Source organism: Mchenga conophoros, linkage group LG18 (assembly GCF_057382185.1).
Source record: "Mchenga conophoros isolate Kocher_MC1m ecotype Shallow Benthic linkage group LG18, M_conophoros_male_GT1.1, whole genome shotgun sequence".
Classification (NCBI taxonomy): Eukaryota; Metazoa; Chordata; class Actinopteri; order Cichliformes; family Cichlidae; genus Mchenga; species Mchenga conophoros.
In genome coordinates, this window is record NC_140543.1 from 33,143,189 (window position 1) to 33,168,533 (window position 25,345).

The 25,345-nt window shown below is 43.0% G+C and overlaps 1 protein-coding gene across 1 annotated transcript in view; it reads right to left on the reverse strand.

Annotated features, from left to right (window-relative positions):
• Positions 1-25,345, reverse strand: part of brinp2 (bone morphogenetic protein/retinoic acid inducible neural-specific 2) — a 292,354-nt gene that overhangs the window by 15,708 nt on the left and 251,301 nt on the right. The window contains exon 7 of the mRNA XM_085256067.1: positions 4,958-5,180. Within this exon, the coding sequence (XP_085112193.1) occupies positions 4,958-5,180 (223 nt within the window). The remainder of the gene's footprint in view (positions 1-4,957; positions 5,181-25,345) is intronic.

The window sequence follows — 25,345 nt, forward strand, 5'->3', positions numbered from 1 at the left end:
ATATTATTCTCGATCTCTAACTGCCTTGTTAATCGTTGCTTTCTTTTATGACTTGTGTATGAAATAATCATCCCTCTCATGTAAGCCTTATAGCTATCCCATAAAGTTCTCGTGTCTATCTCCCCTTTATCATTTATTTCTAAAAAATAATGTTGTTTGCTCTGTTATGAAGTGTATAAATTTCTCATCCAAAAGAGACAGTGTGCTCATCTTCCAAGACCTAGAGCGCTCAATATGTCTCATGGGTTGGGACTACAGGAGCATGGTCAGAGAGACCTATATGACCAATATTTACCTGCTTGAACTAACTGACTGATACACTTGGACATAAAAATATAATCTATACGAGATGCTGACAAGTGAGGGTTAGAGTAGAAAGTGTATTCTTTAGATAATGGGTTATAGTGTCGCCAGACATCTATAAGGTCAAGCTCATTTATAATTTGCCAAAGGGTTTTGGGATTTTTTGACAAAGTAGATTGTGGGGGAGATTTATCCATTTTGGGGCATAGAACACAGTTAAAGTCACCCACTAGTATTATATTAGCACAGTCCATGTCCACTAATTGACTAAATAATACTGTGTAAAACTCATCATCCTGTGCATTCGGCGCATATATATTACCTAGGAAAACAGTTTCCCCATGCAACATGCCTTTAACCAATATATACCTTCCATCATTGTCCTTGTGAGTGGCTGTAACAGTGAAGGGAAGATTTTTGTGTATAAGGGTAATAACCCCCCTTTTATTTGTGGAGTAGGATGAGAAAAAAATATGACCAACCCATTCTTTACAGTATTTTCTATGTTCATCATCTGTCAGATGGATTTCTTGCAAAAAAGCAATGTGAATAAAACCTTTCTTCAGAGAATTTAAAATTGACTTTCTTTTCATCACATTGTTGGACCCTTTAACATTCCAAGCACTTATCTTAACTGACATACAAGAAAAGCATATGCTGTTTACATATTTAACCAAATCTACATTTGACCAGTCTTAACCTATTAACCAAAATAGTTGAACATAAAACAAGAACACTGGTTCCCAGCAAAACCTGAACACAAAGCCTGGAAACCTCAACCCTCCCCAACACAAATAACACAAAGTAAAATAAATTACACATCTAGATGTACCCTGCTCTAAAGTACAGCTGTAGGGGGATACAGACGCGTACCATCCCCGCACTGGAGTGTATGTCAAAAATCAAAGTATACTCTATACCTTAGCTCGTTAACAGTACTGTAATGCTGTAAGCCTCGAGTTTGTAACTTACATATGAATGGCACTGTCGTGCACCAACAGTTTATTTAGGTCTTGGCAATTTGCTCACATAGTCCTTGACGTCCTGGATGGTCGCGAGCAGTGTTGGTCAAGTTACTTGAAAAAAAGTAATCAGTAACTAATTACTGATTACTTCCCCAAAAAAGTAATCCCGTTACTTTACTGATTACTTATTTTCAAAAGTAATTAATTACTTAGTAACTTAGTTACTTTTTAAAAACGCGATTTACAACCTGAAGAGGTGATAAAGCGATAGATCTTTCAGCCCAATTCTACTTTTTCTGCATAATCCATCATACAAAATGTAATCAAATGGAAAAGTCTCCTTTTAAAACTTGTTTTATTGGTTTTAATCTTTTAACTTTATGTATCAAGCAAAAAATTTAATTATATGCAACATTCTCTGACTGGAAGAAATTAGTTTAGCATTTAAACCTATTTTATGCACATTCCAGCACATACATTTTTTTTGTGTGTGTGTTTACACTCACTCTTTCAAATAGATTCAAGTAAAACACAGCAGAAAATAAATAAAGTCCTTTGGTCTAGTGGTCCTTTTGCTCTATTTTCACCTGTAAAGCAGGAGTAGAGTAGGCGGAGGTTTACCCTGGTGCAGGTGTGCCGCAGCGGTCAGTGGAAGAATCCGCGAGTTTCTCTGTGAATTTCCCATTATGTCATAGCGCACTTGGTGCTTGCTTGGAAGTTTAGGGGTTTTTGTCGCTGTAAAAAGAAGTTTTCTTCCCACGCACAACGGACGCTAATGTTTTTGTCACTTTTTATGGAATCAAACTCAAAGAAAGGTCAGTACTTCCACACTTTAAACGCTTGCACGCTCATACTCTCTCCGCACTCGATATGTGATCCGTTGTTGATCTGTACACAGCTGTTGTCACCAACGTTGCACTTGCTTACGTCACTGTCATGAGACATTCTCGCAAAAAAATCACGGTTTTAGTAACGCAGTAACACAGCGTTCCTACGGGAAAGTAACGGTAATCTAATTACCATTTTTGCAATAGTAATCCCTTAATTTACTCGTTACTTGAAAAAAGTAATCAGATTACAGTAACGCGTTACAAGTAACGCGCATTCACCGACTCCTTTCTCTTTCGTGCCACCTCGGCTGAGAAATCCTGATAGAAGGACACTTTCATGTTCTGGTGTTTTCTTAAGCTGCAGTCCATTTGACCTCTCAAGGCCCACATACTTTTCATAGGTTGTAGGTTTTTATTAGAATGGGAGGGAGAGCAGTATACCAGTATTCGGGTCCCTCTTCTGTGGAACCAGCTTCCAGTTTTGGTTTGGGAAACAGACACTATCTCTACTTTTAAGATTAGGCTTCAAACTTTCCTTTTTCCTAAAGCATATAGTTAGGGCTGGACCCTGAATCTTATCTTAGTTATGCTGCAATAGGTGTAGGCTGCTGGGGGATTCCCATGTTGCATTGAGTATTTCTTCTTCAGTCACTTTTCTCACTCAATATGTGTTAACAGACCTCTCTGCATTGAATCATACTTGTTATTAATCTCTGTATCTCTTCCACAGCATGTCTTTATCATGTCTTCCTTCTCTCACCCCAAACGATCACAGCAGATGGCCCCGCCCCTCCCTGAGCCTGGTTCTGTTGGAGGTTTTTTCCTGTTAAAAGGGAGTTTTTCCTTCCCACTGTCGCCAAAGTGCTTGTTCATAGGAGGTCACATGATTGTTGGGTTTTTGCTATGTATTATTGTAGGGTCTACATTACAATATAAAGCGCCTTGAGGCATTTTGGCATTGTTTGAATTGAAGGTCTTTCTTCATTTTTCCCTTAAAAAAACAACAGCAAAAACAAAACAATCAATCAAAAAACTGAAACTGAGTGAGGTCACGTGCAGAATTCACTCAGACTGTGGGAGTCAGTTAACTCGTTACATGATTTGAAGAGGTGATTTCAACAAAGGCAGCGCTCTTTTTTGTCTGTCTGTTCAGCTGCAATGACTTCTTATCAGAAGTTGTGCCTGTTCCATGTTACAAACACAAGTTCCCGCGTCCCTGGGAATTACATGAACATAAGGTCATTCTGGAACTCAGTCGCAGCCTTCAGTACAAGATTACAGATCTATGTGCAGTGTTGGGGAGTAACGGAATACATGTACCGCCGTTACGTATTTAAAATACAAAATATGAGTAACTGTATTCCGTTACAGTTACCGTTTAAAAAGGTGGTATTCAGAATACAGTTACTTTGCTGAAATAAAGGGATTACACTGAGGTATTTTCCTGTTTCGTAGGTTCGGCTATGCCCTCTCTACTTTTGACAAAACACACATTAAGAGGCTGTAACGTCTGTGTCTCAATCTTGCGGCCCATGTCACCCCTCCTTGCGGTCCGCATAATGACGTGAAGAAATATTTTTAAAAATTATTCACAAAAATGATTTAATATGAAGGTAACAGGCAGAGTGTTACAGGCATCGCCTGTAACACTAAAGAATGTAGCCTCATGGGCAGTGTAGTCCGTGCTGCAGGGAGAATGGACTGCCATACCCATTATGTGTCTGTGAGCGAGGGAGGGAGAGAATATAATAAAATCTTGGCCATGTAATTTCTCTAATCTTGACACACACACACAGACACACACACACACACAAGCCCATTAAGCTATCTTAGTGAGGGCCTTCATTGACATAATGGTTTCCCTGGCCCCTTACCCTAACTCTAACCATTAAAAATAAATGCCTGACCCTAAGCCTTACCCCAAACCTAACCATAACCTAATTGTAACCCTGACACTAAAACCACATTTTGAGCCTCAAAAAGGCCTTGAAATTTGTGAGGACCGGTGTGTGTGTCCTCACAAGTGACTGTTGGTTCTCACAAGTATAGTAGAAGGCAGATTTCGGTCCTCACAAAGATAGCTAGACAGGAACACACACACATATATAAACACAAAATAAGACGTGTCACATCCATCCTGTCTTGTATCTTGGTAGCGATGTATTGGTGTGGAGTATTTTCTTTGCAGATTCTGGGCCCTTTAGTACCAGCTGAGCATCATTAAAATGCAGCATCATACCTCAGTATTGTTGCTGACTGTGTCCATCCCTTTATGACCACAGTATGCCCATTTTATGATGGCTGCTTCCAACAGAATCACACGCCATGTCACAGCGCTCAAATCACCTGAAACTGGTTCCTTGAACGTGACAGTGAGTTCACTGTGCTCAAATGGCCAACGGTCAGAGCATCTCAATTCAACAGAGCACCTTTTCTCCATTGGCAATTTGCATTATGTATGTGTAGCTGACAAATCTGTAGCAACTGTGTGATGCTGTTATCTCAAAATGGACTAAACTCACTGAGGAATGTTTTTGCTAAATCTATGCCATTGAGAATTAAGACAATTGGAAGGCAAACAGGGTTCCAACCTGGTACTAGCAAGGTAAATGTTATAAAGTGGCCAGTCAAATAGCCCAAGAGGTTTAAACGTGAGAGAAATTGTAATGCATAACCTACAACAGAGACAACCCAAGGCCGAAACCCATGTAATTCCAGTGCAATCAACAAATGTTTTATAAAGGGGTATGTGTGCACCCCTTTGAGGTGGGCTGTTAAAGAGTCCATAGCTGCAAACACAGCAGCCAGATAAAATACCAGTAATGGTTTGTTCTCTGTCAGTGTGTCCCGGTGAGCTACCTTTGTTGGGGGAGACTGATGCGGGGCTGTTTGGGGCAGCGTTTACTCAGCGTGAACAGTTTCCTGATGATCTTCTGGGCTTTGCTGAGGACAAGGACGGTGCTGGCCTCCAGCTGGGCATAACGTTTTTGGAGGGTTAAGTCGGCTGACCAGAGCTTGGCTATCATGGACACATTCAGGAAGCGATCAGTGGGCAATCGCTTCAGGAAGGCTTTGAATTCATCTGCAGGGAATTCAGCAGAGACAGAGAGAAGGAGAAAACAACAAAGTTAGTCTCAGGTAATTTATCACAATACAGTTTTTGAGCAGTGAAAGCCTATTCATCACATTCCATTTTACCCCTGCTAGCATGCAGGAAAATGACAGAGAAGCTGGGGAGTTTCACGTGTCATTAGAATTTAAAAAAAGCTGTTATGTTATAATGAATCACAATTACAAAGCAAATACCTGCGCTTTAAACGGCAGTTATACTCATTCACTTCTCCATTAGAATCCCATCTTATTCACTGTAGCATCATTGTCATTAAGCAACACTATTTATGTGACGATTTACCGTATGGCGTCACATACAGATGGCCATCTTTAAAAGCCTAAACAAGTTAAGAGAGCATCAATTATCACGAGCTGAACACCACTACTAAAAGCATGTGGTAATGAGGAAAAGGTTGTCTTCTGTCATTGTTTGTTGTGTTACTTTTATATTTATATATTAATATACTTGCATGAAGTATGGAGACGTGTGCTACATCTATGCCACTTTGTTCAAACTAGTATTTTTGTGCCCATGGAACACAAAAGCTCGAGACAAAATTTTAAGCCCCTGCCATATTCCAATCTGTGTCATCTGACATATGAGAAGTTGTTCTTTAACTGTATTTTCAGGAGAAAGTGCTTTTGATCATCTGCTCTTTTTTAGTTTCTTTGCAATAAGCACCACTACCATATTGCCTCGTTGGTCTTGCGGTATCTGATTTAAAACTCTTTAACAATAGGCTAAGTATCTTTGAGAAGGGAGTTCTGTGACAAATGACACACACAATGATTTTCTTTTTTCTGTGGCTACTCGTCCCACCTTGTTCACCAAGTATGTGATCCTTTAACCTCCTCACTAATTTCATCATTGCTATCGTTTAGAGCCTTCTATGATTGTGAGTTTATCTTTGCTTTTAGTCCCCGGTGCCTCATGATGTCAGGCAGCCAGTTGTCCTGTTACTGTTTGGTTTTGTATTTTGCCCTTTGTTTTTTTTTTGTCCCCATTTTTACCTGCATTAAAGATGTGATTTTGAGTTCATCTCCATTTTGCCAAGTCCTGCATTCTGGGGTCCTCACTGTATTTCCCATACATCATAACATTATTGATAAATATGAATAATCTGTGACACAAAAACTTCAACTCTCAAACATCAAGAGCGAGTTGCTTCAGGCACACTTGTGAACTATGCATTTCAAATTTTTCATGCGTGACAAACCAAACCCACTCACGCAAACTCACTTAATGAAATAGGAGTGTTACCCAAGCTTGATTTACACATTTAAGCAACATTCTGCACAGTGCAGCATACTGTCACTACACTACATTTTAACATATACAGTGGCTCAGCACTGGAGCCCCCCAGGGGTGTGTTCTGAGCCCCCTGCTGTACTCTTTGTACACATATGACTGTGTGGCCACTACCAGCTCCACCACCATCATCAAGTTTGCTGACGACACCGTCGTGGTGGGCCTGATCTCTGATAACAACGAGACGGCCTACCTGAAGGAGATTAGGAAACTGGAGAACTGGTGCCAGAGGAACAACCTCCTTCTAAACGTCAGTAAGACAAAGGAGCTGATAGTGGACTTCAGCACTAAGCAGGAGAGGAACTACCAGACCCCTGTCATCAACGAGTGCCCAGTGGAGAGAGTGGACAGCTTCAAATACCTCGGAGTTCACATCACGCAGGACCTGTCATGGTCCTGTCACATCAACACCGTGGTGAAAAAGGCCCGTCAGCGTCTCTACCACCTCAGACGCTTGAGAGACTTCCAACTGCCCTCCAAGGTGCTCAGGAACTTTTACTCGTGCACCATAGAGAGCATCCTGGCGGGAAACATCTTAACCTGGTTCGGAAACAGCACCATGCAGGACAGACGAGCTCTACAGAGGGTTGTGCGATCAGCTGAGCGCACCATCCGCTCCGAGCTCCCTGACCTGCACTCAGTCTACAGCAGGCGGTGCTGGACCAAGGCCAGGAAGATCGTGAAGGACCTCAGCCATCCCAACAACAGACTGTTCTCTCTGTTGAGGTCAGGAAAGCGATTCCGCTCCCTGAAGACCAACACAGAGAGACTGAGGAGGAGCTTCTTCCCGCAGGCGATACGGTCTCTCAATCACACCACCACACAGTACTGACCCACACATACAGTTCTTTTTTTTTTTTTTTTTTTTTTTTTTTCTAAATGACATCAGAAACAGCAGTATGCGACATTACGTGATGGCAGAGCTTCAGTTCATCCTTTGTCATTTTTTTTTTTTTTTTTAATAAATAGGACAGGGGGAATGAATGAGAGAAAGAGGGGGAGAGAAAGAAAGAAAACCAAAGGGGAGAAGAGACGGTGAGAAGGGGGGGAAAGAGAGAGAAAAAAAAAAAGAACTCCTGGGTCACCTGTATGGAGAAAAAAAAAAAACAAACAAAAAAAACAAACAGAGGAGACAGCAAACAACAAAGAGCAACATAATAATAGAGAAAACAAAGCACCATCACAATAAACTAGCTAGTCATAGATATCAATATTTACTAAATAATAAACGATATTGTGCAGCACGCAAGATAGACAGCGCACAGTGTGCTTTGAGGCAGCAGCCAAGAAAGCTTTAGTCCGCGTCTGTGAATACCCATGTGTGCATACCTGTGTGGATCAGCATGTTTGCATTCCAAAGGTTTCTCCATGTAATGATCTGCTAGGGAGTGTGGGGGGGCCACAGCCCCGTCCTCCAGGGTGTGAAGCGGGTATGGAGGAGATCAAAACTCCAGACATCCAGAGGCCCCCAGAACACAAGAGACCATGGAAGACCAACAGAGGGGCAGCCGCGCCACTGTTCCAGTAAGAGCTGAGGAGAGTCCCAGATGAGGGCTCGCCCAGCAGCCGCGGAGCAGAAGTCAGGGGGAGTTGCAGTGACGCGCCCGTGAGCTCCGCCGGCAGCCAGCTGTGCCTGAGTGACCGAGCCCCAGGCCGAGAGGCCGGGGGCACCCCACCTCCAAAGGGGCCCGAGCGAGCCCCAGGCCCCAGGCCCCGACAAGCGGCCGCCAAGGAGTGAGCCGGTGTGTACCTGGACGCCCACCCCCAGACACAAAGAACCACCAACACACCGACACCTGAGGGAGTCCGCTACCGGCAGGGGAAGTGGTGGTGGGTGGAGATAGGCCTCCAAACCTTGGAGGGCCTGAGGTGTCCCCAGAGAGGTGGCGTCTGATACCCAACCTGACATATAGACACAGACATACAGGCACACACAGACACAAACATCCATTCCCACCCTCATGCTCTCATATGCACTCACTCCACACTCAACCAACGTGGAGACAGACATAAAGAGACGCTGTACACACGATCACACTCCCCAAGCGTACTCTACAAACCGGGTCTAGGTACCCTTGCCCCTGGAGGGGGGAATTGCACCCAGACCCAGGTGGTGTTACCCTTTTCCCTGCGGTGGGGAGAGGCAGACCACCCCGACTCCGCAGCAGCAGGGAGGCCCCACACCCCAGACCGCAGTCAGACGGCCAACTCCTCCTACTAGCCCTCCCGCTCCAGCAGGCCGCAGAGAATGGGGGTGGGAGAAGACTCCAAACCTCCCTCCACCCGCTCATTGTAGTGTTGATGCATATGTGTTCTAAGGTGCAATTAAAACCCAGGAGGGCATGGAGCTACCTGCCAAGGAGCAGCAGGTAAGCGCATAGTCCCTCCTGCTAGCCCTCAATGACTAAGTGTATTTAAAATTGAGAGGTGGGCAACGACGTCAGGGGTGAGGTATACACCCTGATGGTAATTTGGACTCCGTGATTGTGCCCACCCCCAAGATCCTATATGTATGTGTAATGAGAGTGTGAATAATGTGAATGTCTAAGTTGTGGGATAAAATTGAGGCAGAGGCAGCCAGAAGGGGACAGGGGAGGGGGGGGGGGGGTAGCCTCCTCTGCACCCTGGTGACATACCCCCACTCCAAGGCCCTGCATGTGTGGGTGGTTGTGGAGGAGCGGGAAGAGGGAGGCAGCTGGAGATGGGGAGGGAAGGAAGGGAGGGGCAGGTAACCCCTCCCTGGGGCCAGCTCCCCCGCTGACCCCAGTAGGCACTCCCACCCTTCGCGACCCGCCAGGGAAGGGGGGCCCAGGCCCATCAGACCGGGGCCCAGTGCAGTAGCGCATACACATACAGTTCTTACACACACACTGGACATTCTGGACATTGTTTTCACTTCATCACTTAAATCACTTTAAGCATATTTGCACTGCAGAAGACACTAAATAATGTGGATTGCACAACACTGGACATTACACAGCAAAATCTCCAGTGTTAAATTAACACTGGAGAGTGTCTATATGGGTCCACACCTCTGAGTGTTGGAATATTTCTAACATTTTGAGTTATTTTCCAGTGTTAGAAAATCAGCACTGCTCAGTGTTAGTCTTTGTTAATCTTCAAAACTGACTAGGTTTCTTTTAAACATATAACACTGTCAAAAGTGTTAATTTAACACTCAACAGTGTTGTATTTAACACTCAGAGGTGTGGACCCATATAGACACTCTCTAGTGTTAATTTAACACTGGAGATTTTGCTGTGTACAAATACAGCTGCTCTGTGACGGCCTCAGAGGTTGTCTGAGAGAATATTGGGAGCAACAACACCATGAAGTCCAAAGAACACACCAGACAGGTCAGGGATAAAGTTATTGAGACATTTAAAGCAGGCTTAGGCTACAAAAAGATTTCCCAAGCCTTGAACATCCCACGGAGCACTGTTCAAGCCATCATTCAGAAATGGAAGGAGTATGGCACAACTGTAAACCTACCAAGACAACCACCTAAACTCACAGGCCGAACAAGGAGAGCGCTGATCAGAAATGCAGCCAAGAGGCCCATGGTGACTCTGGACGAGCTGCAGAGATCTACAGCTCAGGTGGGGGAATCTGTCCACAGGACAACTATTAGTCGTGCACTGCACAAAGTTGGCCTTTATGGAAGAGTGGCAAGAAGAAAGCCATTGTTAACAGAAAACCATAAGAAGTCCCATTTGCAGTTTGCCACAAGCCATGTGGGGGACACAGCAAACATTTGGAAGAAGCTGCTCTGGTCAGATGAGACCAAAATGGAACTTTTTGGCCAAAATGCAAAACGCTATGTGTGGCAGAAAACTAACACTGCACATCACTCTGAACACACCATCCCCACTGTCAGATATGGTGGTGGCAGCATCATGCTCTGGGGCTGCTTCTCTTCAGCAGGGACAGGGAAGCTGGTCAGAGTTGATGGGAAGATGGATGGAGCCAAATACAGGGCAACCTTGGAAGAAAACCTCTTGGAGTCTGCAAAAGACTTGAGACCGGGGCGGAGGGTCACCTTCCAGCAGGACAACGACCCTAAACACAAAGCCAGGGCAACAATGGAACGGTTTAAAACAAAACATATCCATGTGTTAGAATGGCCCAGTCAAAGTCCAGATCTAAATCCAATCCAGAATCTGTGGCAAGATCTGAAACTGCTGTTCACAAACGCTGTCCATCTAATCTGACTGAGCTGGAGCTGTTTAGCAAAGAAGAATGAGCAAAGATTTCAGTCTCTAGATGTGCAAAGCTGGTAGAGACAGACCCTAAAAGACTGGCAGCTGGAATTGCAGCAAAAGGTGGTTCTACAAAGTATTGACTCAGGGGGCTGAATAATTACGCACACCCCACTTTGCAGTTATTTATTTGTAAAAAATGTTTGGAATCATGTATGATTTTCGTTCCACTTCTCACGTGTACACCACTTTGTGTTGGCCTTTCACGTGGAATTCCAATAAAATTGATTCGTGTTTTTGGCTGTAATGTGACAAAATGTGGGAAAGTTCAAGGGGGCCGAATACTTTTGCAAGCCAGTGTATGTAGCTAATTGGTCATTTGTTTCTTTGGATCCCCCTGTTAGTATTTTCATCCTTCAAGGCAGATCTAACTGGAAAAGATGATTTCACCTTTTACTTATGTCCACCTCTGAGATGCAGTATTATCTCTACTCCTTTGGTCTGTCAGTCCCTGAGCCAACCTGTCTCACAGCTGCCTAACTCTTCTGCCTTAAAATACAAGTGCTAGCTTTACAGTTGTCTGTTACTCATCTCCACTTAAATGAACCTGGCAGCCCGAGTGGCTGTGTACTCAAATAAATAAATAAATAAATAAATAAATAAATAAATAAATATATATATATATATATATATATATATATATATATATATATATATATATATATATATATATATATATACGCTTATTTCTCACATACTATATCAAGCATATAATATTTTTGCAAGCCACTGTATAGATACAAACACTGAAAGATTCATTTCTGTTCAAAAGTAGGATTTGCAAGTTCATTTAAGCAAGGTGACTGATCATAAACATTCAATAACATCACATAGCTTTCCAGTCATACCAGACAATGGCAAGATTTATTTCTATATTTCTTTATTGCCCACGAGTAAGCATGTCCTCTATAAAATAAAATATAATGTTGATTTTATTTCAGAAACTACATATTGGAGATTTAAAGTCATCATTCTCGATTATGTTTCTGTGGTTTGCTGGCTTGTATCTGTAGAAACTTGTAGATGATGGTAAACTGGAAAAAATGACAAGTTTAACAAAACTTTGAATGGTCAAAATTTCAAAATACATTTACATGGATTGTTTCTAAGCTTGAGCTGTAATGCAAATGAGAAGTCTGCATCTTAAGTAACATTCCTGAGCTATAATTTAGGAAAATGTGCTTGGCTCAACTGTCCCTTATGCTATTGTGAATAAAATTTTAGAAACAGATGGGGACCTTACTCAAACAGCACCTACTTTGTTGTACTAGATGCAGCTGCTACCCAAGCCAATATGTGATGAGAAATCCTGTGTGTACTGTATGTATGGGTGTCTCTGTGTGCGCGTGTGTGTGTATCTGTGTGAATCTCAAACACTGAAAAAATGGGAACACTTGGAGAAAATTACAGTGAGAATAACATCGGTGCAGAAGACACAGTTCGTACCCTCTGCAGGGTTTGCCAAGCACGTTCCAGTGCTGAGCTCACTTTAGTTCCATTATGAACCAGTGGGCAAATATTATGCCAGTATGAAGCCTCTGGGAAACTTGAACCTATTATTTCTTTTTTCCCCCCCGCAAAGCCAGCTAAGTGAGACCTTCTTGGATTGTTCTGGGTCTGCTGGAGAATCATATTCCCATGTGCGGCTGTTGGCAACAAGACAGCACAGAAATCTCCAGCCAAGCTGACCTGAGCTGAGCCCAACTGACGAGACTCAAGCCTATTACAGTGTTCAGTGATCCCAGATGACATGATGGTCTGTCTCTCTCCTTGTGTGTGTCTGCCTCATTCTCTTGGTGTGATCTTCCTCTTCTGGACTAGTGAGTCAAGACTGTCTTATTCTTGCGTTTGAGTTTTCTGTCTGATTTTTTAATCTTCTCTTACTCCCAGGTTCCTCGTCCTTTTTATGTATCTTTCTCTTTCTATGCTGACATGAAGATGAACTAGTCAAAAACGTTCTTGTTGCTCTGGCTTGTGGCTGCTTTCTTCAGCTGGTCTTTATTTATAGTGTCTTTCAATTCATACAGATTCATCTAATCACTCTGATCGGCCCTTGAGTGACTGGGTGAAAGACTGCTGACCAGTAAGGAAGACGGAGTCAAGAAACTTTGGTCTAATTTGCAGGTATATTTTTTTATATTCTGGATTCTTGTTAATGCAGGCGTTCATTTCACAGGACGAATTTGTGGGATTTAATTTTTCACACCAACCTCGATTTTTTTTCATAGCCGAAAAAAACAGATCTGACCAATGAGACCACTGAGGTTGGTAGCAAATGCAATGTAGCTATAAAACACCCAGTAGTACTCAATATACAATTATATAGAAATAATAAAATAATACAATGTTTTTCTCAGACAAACAGCTAGATGCTGCTAGATGCGGGTCAGTCGGATCTCTGAAATTGTTTCTCCATCCTCAGATGTGGTCCCAGCTTTGCCAACAAGAGCTGAAACTGCCCCACTGACATCCTGAAATATGTATGAAAATATATACGACTGTTAGCCTGAGTTACTGCTGTGCGATAGATTCAAATATGGCTGCCAAAATGGCACATTAATGATGGCTTGCCCTCATTAGAGTGCCCATGTGAATTCTGTTTCAAAGTTCTTTTTCCTTTCAAGTTTGAATCAATGATTTCCTATACCTCAGCCCACTTTGTTCCCTCTGTCCTGCATTTTTTCCCTCTCCTTCTTTTTGTCTTCAGTCAGTTCTTAAGTCACACGCAGTGCCGCATATACATTCATCTTTATTATTCACCCACCCAACCACCTCTCCCTTATTTCTTTATTTTTTTTTTCTATTTTCAAACCCTTTGTCTTCCTCTCAATTTGCTTTCAACACTATCCTGGTCTCTCTCTCTCCACGGCCTCTCCGTGGTAATCATTAGCGCTGCCATCATGCTGAAGGAATTTGTCAGTCTGTTTTCCTCCCTTTTCTTGACATTTATGACTCCATGTACCAAATTTATGGATAATTTGGCTCACTCAAAATCTATCAGATAAAGGGGCCGGCGGGAGGGGGGTTATTTTCCATAATGGGTGACCGTGCTGCCCCAAAAATCTCAATCTCTGGGCTGAGTTAGTGATTCATGCCACCATTGAGCAGAGCCGACAGCTAAGTGACTTGCTGGCTGAGGACTGTTCATCCACCTCACTACAAGCACAGGATGTGTTGAAAAGAGAGAGCCTCAACAGTTCTTAACAAAGCAGTCTAGAATTCAACCAAACAAAGTGTTCACTGCTTCTTGCACTTTATATTTTTATTCATGGACAATGATTTATATAACTTGATCTGATTCTTTTTTTTCAATTCTTGCGTGTTTGCTGGCATTTCAGCAAATAAACAAGACATCACAATAGTGGCTAAAAGCATTCCTAGGTAAACATCAGTGTGTCAGCATTGTTGCTTTGAATGGGTTAGTCTTCAGCTCACTAAACAGCTAGCATGACTATGTATTCTAACATAAAATACTGTCAGTGTGAATTTGACCTGGAGTGCCGCACTGGGCTTTGATCTAGTCCAATAATGTAATTGGTTGTGCTCTTTGTCTTATTGTTTTACCCCATGCAATATTCAGGAAGGACATTCAGCTGGTGGACTTCATTTTGGAACATTTCCTTAAGCTAATAGGACAAGCATCATTCAACACTTATTTAATTCTAAAAATAAATATTCAAAATATACAAGCATCCTTTTAATATGGATAAAAAGGTTTAGATAACTATACATAAAGACCGATGTCATCTTTGCAAGTTCATACTGGTTGATTCGGCGATGCTCTGTATAATTAATACATCTCATTTAGTAATCCTTGCACAAACTCATTGTTGAATTTTATCTGTCATAGCTGGAATTTGAATTGATGGGTTTACAACTGCCAGTCACATATAGGAACGAACACTGGTTTGTCTTTTTTCCTGTGCCATGCCCCTGTCAGTCACATCTTAGTGAAAAGGCTCTCATTAAATCCCACCCGATTTCTTGCAACAACAACTTCAATAATCATCCGTCTTCCTCTGTGCTTTTAATTCAATTGCAAACATGACAGACAATAAGGTTGGAGTTGGGATGTCTTCAGGCGGATGTGGCAGTGCCTTCTCTCTCTCGCTGTCTTTCACTCTGCAGCGATGCAGGCTGGGAGAGACGGAGTGGAAAACAGAAGGTCCAGAGCTGTCAAGAAAGCTGCTATCTCCATCACTTCAAAGTGTCTGTAACACATTAAAGGCGCCATCCATCATACATTGCTGACACTGCTGCTCACATAATAGTTAGCAGCAAGTATTTTATGTTCTTCAGTCTCTATAGAACCTCTATATTAAAAACTAGATGGAATAGTTTTTGAAACAAGTTCGGTCACTGCTCAGTAGATTGATTGATCTCTTGGAACAATGCCTCAACACTTTTACTTAACCAGAACATATATTCTCAAAGTGAATGTGAGTTCTGATCATAAATACACTCTACAGTAACGGAAAAAATAGCAACAAAATTCTTTTGCTCCTAACATTTAGCTTTAACTTCTAGAACACCCCCAAAAGAAAGTTTTCAGGGTGGATAAATCAGATTTTTAGTATCACATCAAGCCATTGTGATATGGCCTATTGTTTTTAGATTCATTTTGTAGCCTCAGTGTAACTACGTCGTTTTATTAGGTCCAGAAATTACCATATCTGGAAAAGAGGATTAAGTGTCTCTGCTTTCCCCTCACTCCCAACTGGTCATGACAGATGGCTAACACTCTCTGGGCCTCGTTCTGCCATAGTTCTTCCTTCCCAAGCCAAGGTATCGCTCAGAAGCTTTGTCTGATTAATGGAGTTCTCTGTCTACCATTGTAGGCTCCTCAACTTTTTTTTTAAGCATTTTCTAAGGACAGCGCGAAAACAGTGAAGAAAGAAAAAAAGCCACCTCTTTCCTATCAGTGGAAAAATGTACCATGTCAACCAATTTTTAAAAAAGTCAACACGTGGGATTTGGTTGTTTAGGAAGAGGGGAAAGTTTTGGGTAGTGGTTAGACTTGTAGTCAAGACCGCCTAAACCAAGACCAAGACAATACCAAGACCAGAGGGTATCGAGACCAAGACCAAGACAGACCGAGTCAAGACCAAGACAAAGTCGAGACGTGACCGAGACAAAAAAGTCTTTAAACTGCAGCCAGACGCTGCTTTGTGTGAGGCATATTTATGTGTTTTTGCGATGCACTCGCAAACGCACGCTCCACTTGACTGTCGCGTCTCTCACTCTCTGTTTTGCACAGAATGATATTATCCTCGCATGTGATTGGCCACAATATGGAGGGATTGGAGCATAGCTGAGCCACTGTGTGAGAGCTGAGCAGCAAAAGGAAATTAAGTGAGGAGCCGGCTCTCGCTCAATGGGAGTCGACTCTTCTGATTTACTACAAAGCACTCTCTAAGCACGGCTCTTAGAGCTGATGCTTTTGCGCATGACACATTATCGAATGTTACGTTGTGTGTCATGGATACTATTGACTCCAAATCTCCCGACCACTATGTCAATCTGAGACAGCAAGACCGAGACAGCGAGACCAAGACAAGACCGAGGGATCCAAGACCAAGACAAGACCAAAGTCCGTCGATACCAAGACAAGACCAAGACCACTTTCATGTGGTCTGACACCTCCTGTTGGCCTGCAGGTTTAACCCTGTGCTGTTCTCCTCCATGTTTTGGTGGAGCAACGTTTTTCACCGGCACACATCATTTGTGGGGCATCTTATTGCGAGACTGGATTGTTTTCTCATTTTAGTTTTATTTTTAAATGGTTGTACAAAATAAAATAAAAAACGGCAGGTGTATTGGCTACATTTTTAGATAAATAGTTGTATATGTTTACAAAATGTGTGCATAAGTTTTCAAAATGTACAATTTATATTTGCATTTCAAGCTACAAAAATAATTTACTCAACATGTCTGGGTTTTTTTTTTTACAGTAAAAAAAAGAAATACTACTAGTATTTTAAGTTTTTTGTGTGATTTCAGATCAGTAATATTAATACAGTATGTCAATGAAAAAACTACTAAATTCAGACACGTGAGGTTGAGCTGAAAAGAATGATACCAAGCAAGGCAGGAAAAAAATAAAATGAAACAATTTGAAGGTGAAATACAAACGTAAACTCAAAAGGAGTCAAAAATGACCAGTTATATTTTGGACCTCAGAGGGTTAATCCAACAAATCATGAAAAATTAGGTTTCAATTTTTGTTCATGACAGTGCAGATTTCTGACATTTTGTGTAATTTAAGTATGTAACAATCTGATTATTTTCTAACAAAAAACAGTGTGAAACTTAAGTTAGACTTGTGTTTGTAAATGAACCGCCCCATGTTGTGTAGCTTTCTGGATTTTATACTTATTGGGCTACATATTTATTTATTATACAGACTATTCAGTACATAAAATCAAAACTAACGTTTTATGTAACTAAAGTGTTTAATTATGTGGGCTGCAGACAATATTCAAGTTGTAGACTATATTTATATAGTCTACAACTATATAATGGGGCGATCGTGGCTCAAGAGTTGGCAGTTTGCCTTGTAATCGGAAGGTTGCCGGTTCGAGCCCCGGCTTGGACAGTCTCGGTCGTTGTGTCCTTGGGCAAGACACTTCACCCGTTGCCTATTGGTGGTGGTCAGAGGGCCCGGTGGCGCCAGTGTTCGGCAGCCTCGCCTCTGTCAGTGCACCCCAGGGTGGCTGTGGCTACAATGTAGCTTGCCATCACCAGTGTGTGAATGGGTGGATGACTGAATATGTAAAGTGCTTTGGGGTCCTTAGGGACTAGTAAAGCGCTATATAAATACAGGCCATTTATATGAAAAATGTGTATACTTACTGCATTTAAATCATTTTAACCACATGTAACCATCTGCATATGTGTTTTGATTTTGCCACCCCATTTGATTTCTTTGCCACCCTCTTGCCACCCTAAGAAAATTTCTCTAGATCCGCCCCTGTAGAGGAACTGGATTTTTTTGCAATTTCCATGTTGGCTTGATTTTTGGCCCTTGAGGTTGCCACTTCTAAAAAGATAATACCTCATTTAACTTCTCATAATCTTATACCTTTCCAATACATAGCAATAAAAAGAATTTACTCTTGCACATTTGTATCTATAAATGCTGTCAAAAGGGATCAGGTAGAGAGAAACAGAGCAGAAAATTGGTCTTAGAGAGTGATTCATTATGATACACTCTAATTACATTTGCTTCTTAATAAAGTAGGCCTTTTGTTTTCAGATTAGCTCGTAATCCCCCAAAGGCTTGCAATTTTTCCAGACACATCTTCCATAATTAGTTGAAAATCCTTCAAGAGGATAAGAGCACTCTCTGTACTTTACTTAAGCTGAAGTCATAAATTCATAACCAACTATACATGGAACTATTAATATTGACACAATCATTAAAGTTGCATTTATCTCAAATAAAAGGGAAGGATTTGCAAGTCTTGCAAAACTTAGTAGAGCTGTGTTTTATCACAGTAAATACAAACAGAAACACAGAGGTTTTGCTTTGAGAACATTTTCAGTTAGAGCAAAGTTGTGACTAACCGTTTAGAGATAAACCTCCTTTCTCTTTTGCTTGAAGTTAATTTATATTTTCAGTGAGGAAACTTTTCTTCTTCATCAGCGTTACTGACCTGACCAAGATTTTTTTCACCATAGATCAAGCACCGACCTGAATTTCTGCATCACATTTTTAGAGCACCGTGCTCCAAATGGAAAACATGGTCAGTACTATAACACAGAGATAGAGGGAAAGTCAACCTTTCACAGCGCAGCATCCAGTTAATATGCAGAAATGCATTGATCCTTGTAACCATTTTCAATGTTTTAATTAAAAATAGATTTTTTTAATTTCAGTAAATTTGGTGTATGCTTTTTAAACTAAGCTTGGGGAGGATGTCAAGTTCTTTCCAGTCAAGTAAAGACACGAATCATTGGAGGGTTTTTTCTTCCTGTTTTTTTTTAAAGTCAGCTGTAGTGAAGTTATTCAATTCATGAATGAATACAACAGTCAATTAGACTATTGCAACATGATGTTTCTTTTTTAATTAATTTTGTTTTTTAGGTCAACTCCAAAACAATGCTAACATTAACACACCCTAAAGCAGATAGATTGATAGACAGTCAGGCTTTCCCACATGAGAAACCGAAGCTTTGTTCCCCAAAAAGCCACAAAACACACTTTTCCACTTGCACAATGTCAGCCGAATGAAACTGAAGCTTGTCCCAGTAGAGGCAGCCATGCTATAACACACACACAAATCCAAACATATCTGACAGTTTTACACTTAACATCTCAAACACATCACCTCATGGTCCTTCTCATTTCTATCGTCTGAATGAGAAATGGGAATCATTTCTGTTTGGGAAACCAATATGTGCACAGGCACAACACATCTGGGAAGTAAAGCCATCAGCATGTGTGCTTATTGGACTCTTGTGGGTGATCAAAATGTGGAAAAAAAAAAGCTTGAGCATCGCACCTTGAGCCTCTAAGTCATAAAGAAGATCTATCACAGCTAGAAGAACCATTTTCCTTCATGTTCAAGGTTGGTGAGGAAGCATCCAAATCACTTCTGTCCTGATCTATGACACTCACACATCATAGACAGAAGGAGTGAACGCCAGCGAGAATGACACCAGTCATGGCAAATACACTTCCAAGCTGATTATGCCTGGAGGAATGACTGATTACTATCTAGGTATGGGTACAAATGTGACTTTCTCATGTTTCTCATGTAAAGTAGTGACCAAAAGTCCAATTCACATATACAAGAAATATGTGGTATTGTTGTTTGAGTCCTTCAGAAATGTCACTAGGCATATAATAATGCTGAGTCATTGAAGCTTGATAGGAGAAAACTATAGACAGTGTACTGTTTATAAATAGCATCAATCTATCCAGACCGTGAAGCTTATTTTACAATCTTAAATCAATTACAGCTATCTATCAAATAGATTATATTCGGGGTGTGCATCTGTCTAGCTGTCAGACCCTTAACTGCAGTATGTGAAAATCTGCATGCTGGGGTTGTTCTGAACTGACTACTGAATAAATATATCATCTACCTGCACTAAACAGCCAAATGCAACACACTATATGTGTGCTAACTGGTACTTGGCGCTTATTCAGTTGTGGAGGTAAGCATCAACGAACCAGAGCTCTCAGTTCTCACTCCCTCTTTATTCCTCTCCAACATCAACTGCACATATCTCGCCACAAAACACAGGAACACACTTCCTTAACACTGGGTGTGAGTGGAGCCCTCTAGTGGTCCACCACACATCCCCCCCCCCCCGAACACCCAGCAGAACTAGTCCAGGACTCAGGAAGCAAACGGCCAGAAATGGCAACCCAGCCCGGGAGCGAGGCTGGCACTGGCGATCAGAAAAAGCTGGTGGCAGGTGGGCGGCCGTGGCGAGGGGCCTGGGCCGGGACCACCTGATCCACTTGCATAGCATGTGCAGGCTTAAGTCTGTCAACAGAGACAACCCTTGCCGACCGCCAAAGTCCAAAATGAAATGTTTGTTGCCTGGTTTAACAGTAGCATCCCCAGGCTTCTACCTTTCTACCTATAAAACCCGGAGAGCAGCCAAATGGCTGGTAAGCTTTTAGCTAAGCTTTAGCTTCAGCCAAGTGGAAGCTAAATTGGCTAGTCATTCATATGTATATTAGGTTGTTACCTGGGAATTCTGGAGGGAGGGGAGTGGGGGTGTGTGATTGAGGGGGTGGGGGAGCTGCTAAAAGCTGTGCACTTCCTTTTGTGTTTCATCTTGATGCATTCTCAATCATCCAGGGAAATAAATCTCCAAAAGTCACCAACTTGGAGTGTTTCAGTTTGCCATCTTAGGGAGAAATCAACACACATGGGTGTATGTCCTTTGTTGCTGAGATTTATTGATAAAAACAGTACAAAAAACCAACCATTTGTACACATATTTACAAATGGCCTGCTGAGTGGTGCATGGAGCATGTTCATTGGTTCATGGACCTCCCTGAACTAATGGCATTTATTGCAATTGTCATCTTGCGGGGGGTTAACAGGGTTCCATCTCTAAATGACTGCTGGTCAGCAAACCTGGGAAACCCACAGATAATTGGAACCCTGTATGGCCCGTCATATGGTGGATGCAGCGGAGTCCTATGGGCATCGTGCCTGACGAAAACGAAACGAGCAGAGTCCAACGAACTCGGAACAAAAGTGTCAGGCAGGCAGTGGTGCACAGGACCAGGAATGGGAAATGAGTCTTTTGGGGGGCGAAAAGGCAACAAAGAGGTATCGAAACATGGGGGAGGGCTCTCAGGTAAGAATTCCCCCGGGGACCCGGAGGGGCTGGCCGAGGACCAGTTCAGCCGGGGAAACCCCGAGGTCTTCTTTAACCGTGCTACGCAATCCCAGCAAAACCCACGGAAGACAGTCGACCCAGTCGACACCTGTTAAGGAAGCCCGGAAAGTGACCGGTGAAACCGTTCGCACATCCCGTTAGCTTGCGGGTGGTATGCTGTGGTGCGGTGGACCTTGACCCCCAGGCCATCAGCCATAGCAGACCAAAGCTCAGAAATAAACTGGGGTCGTGCGGTCCACCACAGTCAAAAGGTGCGTGAAACCCTGTGACTGCGGCAAGGGACCAACCAGGTCCACATAAACGTGATCAAAACGCCTACCGGGGACACGGAAAGGTTCGAGGGGTGCCTGCGTGGATTTTCGAGCGTTGGCATGGGATACAAACTGCCGCCCATTCTTTCACCGTTTTGCGAAGGCCCGGCCAACCAAACCTGGCGCTGACCAGCTTGACCGAGGCCCGGATGCCGGGATGAGAGAGGGCATGCACCGAGTCAAAAACACGACGACGCCACGAAAGGGGAACCACCGGGCGGGGGCGGCCGGTGGAAACGTTGCAAAGAAGGTGCGAATCGCCGTCCCACACCGGGGTGTCCTCCAGCACGAGGCCCTTTTTCGTTGACTGAAGGGCAAGGACGTCCAGGTCAGCACGTTGCTCAGCGGCCATGGCAGCGTAGTCGACGCCGACATTGCATTCAGGATCCCGGACCGTACGACCTGAGACCTGAAACTCAATGTTCCAACACCCCACCCACTGCCACGTTGGACGCGTCGGTGGTCAACGCAATCTCCGCCGACGGAAGCGGGTGGGCCAGCAAGGCGGCGTCAGCCAGCGCAGACTTGGCTGCGGAAAACGCATGGATGCGTTCTGGCAGCCAGTCAACAGGATCTTAGGCTGTTTTACCTTTAAGGCAGCATAAGAGTAGCCGTTCTGTATTGCCAGCGGTCGCGGCTGCTACGGCACGCTGACGGGTCCGTTTCCCTGGGCCGTGAAAGCACAAGGCGGCAGGCAGCGACGCGCTCTGTTGCCAAAACGCTGATGGTAGAAACAGATGCTCTTTCTGCGGTGCTGCTCTTTCTTGCCGTCAGCAAGGGGGCGGATGCTCCGGGGGAGGCAGGTGGAGGCGTGGAAGGTGCCGCCGGCAAGTCCGTAGCCAGTGAACGTCGAAAGTGCGGCTAGCCAGAAGAATGCGATCCGCTTCTTCAGCCAGGGAGCGATAAGCCTTCGCAGGCAGAAGCTGGGAGTTTGCGAGCACAGCTCTCACGGCGGCCGGTAGTTGGCGGAGGAAGAGGAATCCCCTGTCATCCAGCCGGAGCAACGATAGCATGTTCTCCATGACCTCGAGTGCGGTACCGCCACCCAAGCCTGACAGGTTGAGGAGCTTTTCGGCTCATTCAGCGTCGGAGAGGGCATAGCACCGAAGAAGCAGCTCTTTAAGGGCGGCGTATCCTTCCACTGACTGCTGCGGTACACCTGCACCAGGGCAAACCTCTGCCGGCGCCACATTGCAGTTTTTCAGTTGCCCCTAGCTGAAACAAGCACACGGGGAGGCCATGGAGCCTTTAACATGGCGCTTTGAAGATGAACTACCTCCCTGACTCTTGCCTGTCACGGTTCTGGGTCAGTTTCTACCCAGTATTTTGAGTTTATTATGTTTTGGTTTAAGTTTGCATCAGGGATTGTTTTCTTGTTCTCTTGTTGTGTTGATGATGATGATTATGATGTTTATTATTAGAGTTTCATGTTTCTGTTTGTGTTTAGGATTTGTTCTTCGGTTGCGTCTGCTTAGTATTTGTCTAGTTCCATGTGTCATTTTCTGTCTGTCTCTCTATGTCGAGTCTGCGTCTTAGTGTGATGCTTTCTTGTTCCTGTTTTATTGTGAAGGTCTGCGTCTCATGTGAGTGTGTTCAGTTTGACCTCTGTCTCGTCTTGTTGATTATTCCCAGCTGTGTCCACCACCTGTGTGTAATTCCCCTGTGTTTGTCTGTGTGTATTTAAGTCGTGTCCTCTGTCATTGTAGTTGCTGGTCCGTCTGCGTATCCACCATGTTTCATCCGTGTGGTCCCTGTCGTCATCATCATGTACCATCGTCTTCCTTCCTTTATGTTCAGGTTCGTGTTCTTTTTCATGCTCTGTAGTTTAGTGGTCCCAGTATAGTGTAGTTATCCGTTTTGCCATTTGCCTCTCTATATTTTTGTTCAATAAATCACCTTCACGACTGCCTGCGCTTGGATCCTCTTTTTCCTTTTTCACACGGCTCTTCTCACTCGCCGTGACACTGCTAAGAGATCAGAAATTGATAATGGCCCAAAGTGTGGGGCCCGCAGAGCCATTACAGGGGGGGGGGGGGGAGCGCGGCATGAAAAGGGAAAAAAAAAAACAACAACAACGCTTGGACACTGCTAGCACGGGGCGCCTACACAAACGCAAAGCAGGAGATGAAGCATCGCTGAATATGTTTCCAAACCAGCTTCATTCTAAGCCAAAGACTAGAAAACATGGTGAAGCATATCTTCCCTTTGGTTTCACCTGCACAAGTGCCAAGGTAGGCCTCCCCTGCAGAATTGGTTTTCCCTTCGTCAGGAGCAGCGCTGGGCTCTTCAATTCACGGACAAACAGTATCCCACATTCTTGATTTTTAGTTCAAAGACTTGTTATAATAACTAACTACTCCTGACATTTTGGAGATGTTATCTCTTTATACAGTCAAGTTACAGTGGGATACAAATAACATCAGGCTGATCCTGCCACGATTTGTTCCCTGGTTCAAATCATGGACAAACAGTATCTCACAGTTGTTTATGTTTTTAAACCCATTTTGCACAGAGAGGCATTTTTTTTTGAAAAATGTATTGATAGCAATGTTGAATATTATTACACAGGAAAAATAATTACACCGTGATGCCTCTGCTTTTCTAAATAGAGGGACAGTAACTGCGTGTTTATATGTAAGTGTGTAAAACCTGAAGATAGAGACAAAATACTGTTTACCTGCCATTCTGCAATTCCTCTCATGTAAACAATAACGTGGCGCACAGCATGACGTGGAAAAAGGCACATACCTTTGACATTGCATGACAAACTCTGTATTCCTCGTCCACACGTAAACGCAAAAAATGAGTTTTAAAAAACCTCAGTTTTCGGTGATTCGAAACGCCGTTTACGTGTGGACGAAACAGCTGCGTTTTCAAAAATACCCGTGTATTGTATACCCGTGTATTGTAGCATAAAAGAGTTAGTAGTTTATTTTCTTACTACCTGCAGATTACTTGTATTTGCTTAATTGTTTACTAAATGTTTGAGGTGTGAAATAAACCGCAATTGAGCAAAATAAGGGTGTGTGTGTGGTTGGAGGATGTGTTAGTGCGTGCACGCGCGAGGGGGGGCGCAAACATTTTTCTGTAAAACAAAGGGGGGCCCAGCAAAAAAAGTTTGGGAACCACTGATTTAGGGGAACATGAGATGTCAGTCGTTTATATCCAGCAAGCTATTTTTCCATCTGAGTGGAATACCTCTCAATCGTTTTATTTCTTCTCTTTTTCCACATTGATATATGGATGTCTGACAGAACATATATGCTCTTTTTAACAATGTTCACATGGTTATGCACATTTTTGAGCTGTCCAGAAAACCGTTTCCTCACACAGGTGGCCATCAAGAGCAGTCCAGAAACACCGCATTTTTCTACTGAAACGCTCCACTGAAGCAGCTGGAGGTTGCTCAAGGGCATTTTAACACTCTAAAGAAAGGGCGAACATTATTGGTGTACTTCCGCTGCCATCCACCATGATTGAGATATTGTCTGAAGATGTGACATTGCAGGGTATTATTTCCTGCAGAATGTAAGATGTCGCTGTCGGGAATAAATTGAAGGGTATTTGGACGAAGGATATAGAGAATCATTGTGAGGCAGTACTTGTATGCGTGTCAGTGTGCATCAGTGTATGTTACTGGAGGCGGAAAAAATACATTTTTCCATCTTTATTTTCTCCATTCTTATTTATATGTCACTACTATTCCTCAAAAGACCCCATGGTATTTGAGACACCTTTTATGTATACAAGGTTGACATCATTAATGCAGTCTTTATAAGAAACCACAAAGTCACTAGAAGAAGAGTAACTTTGTCAAAAGAATGATTTTCTTTTTTTACAAGAATAAAATAGGATGAATAAACACACTCATGCATAATTTCTAACTTAT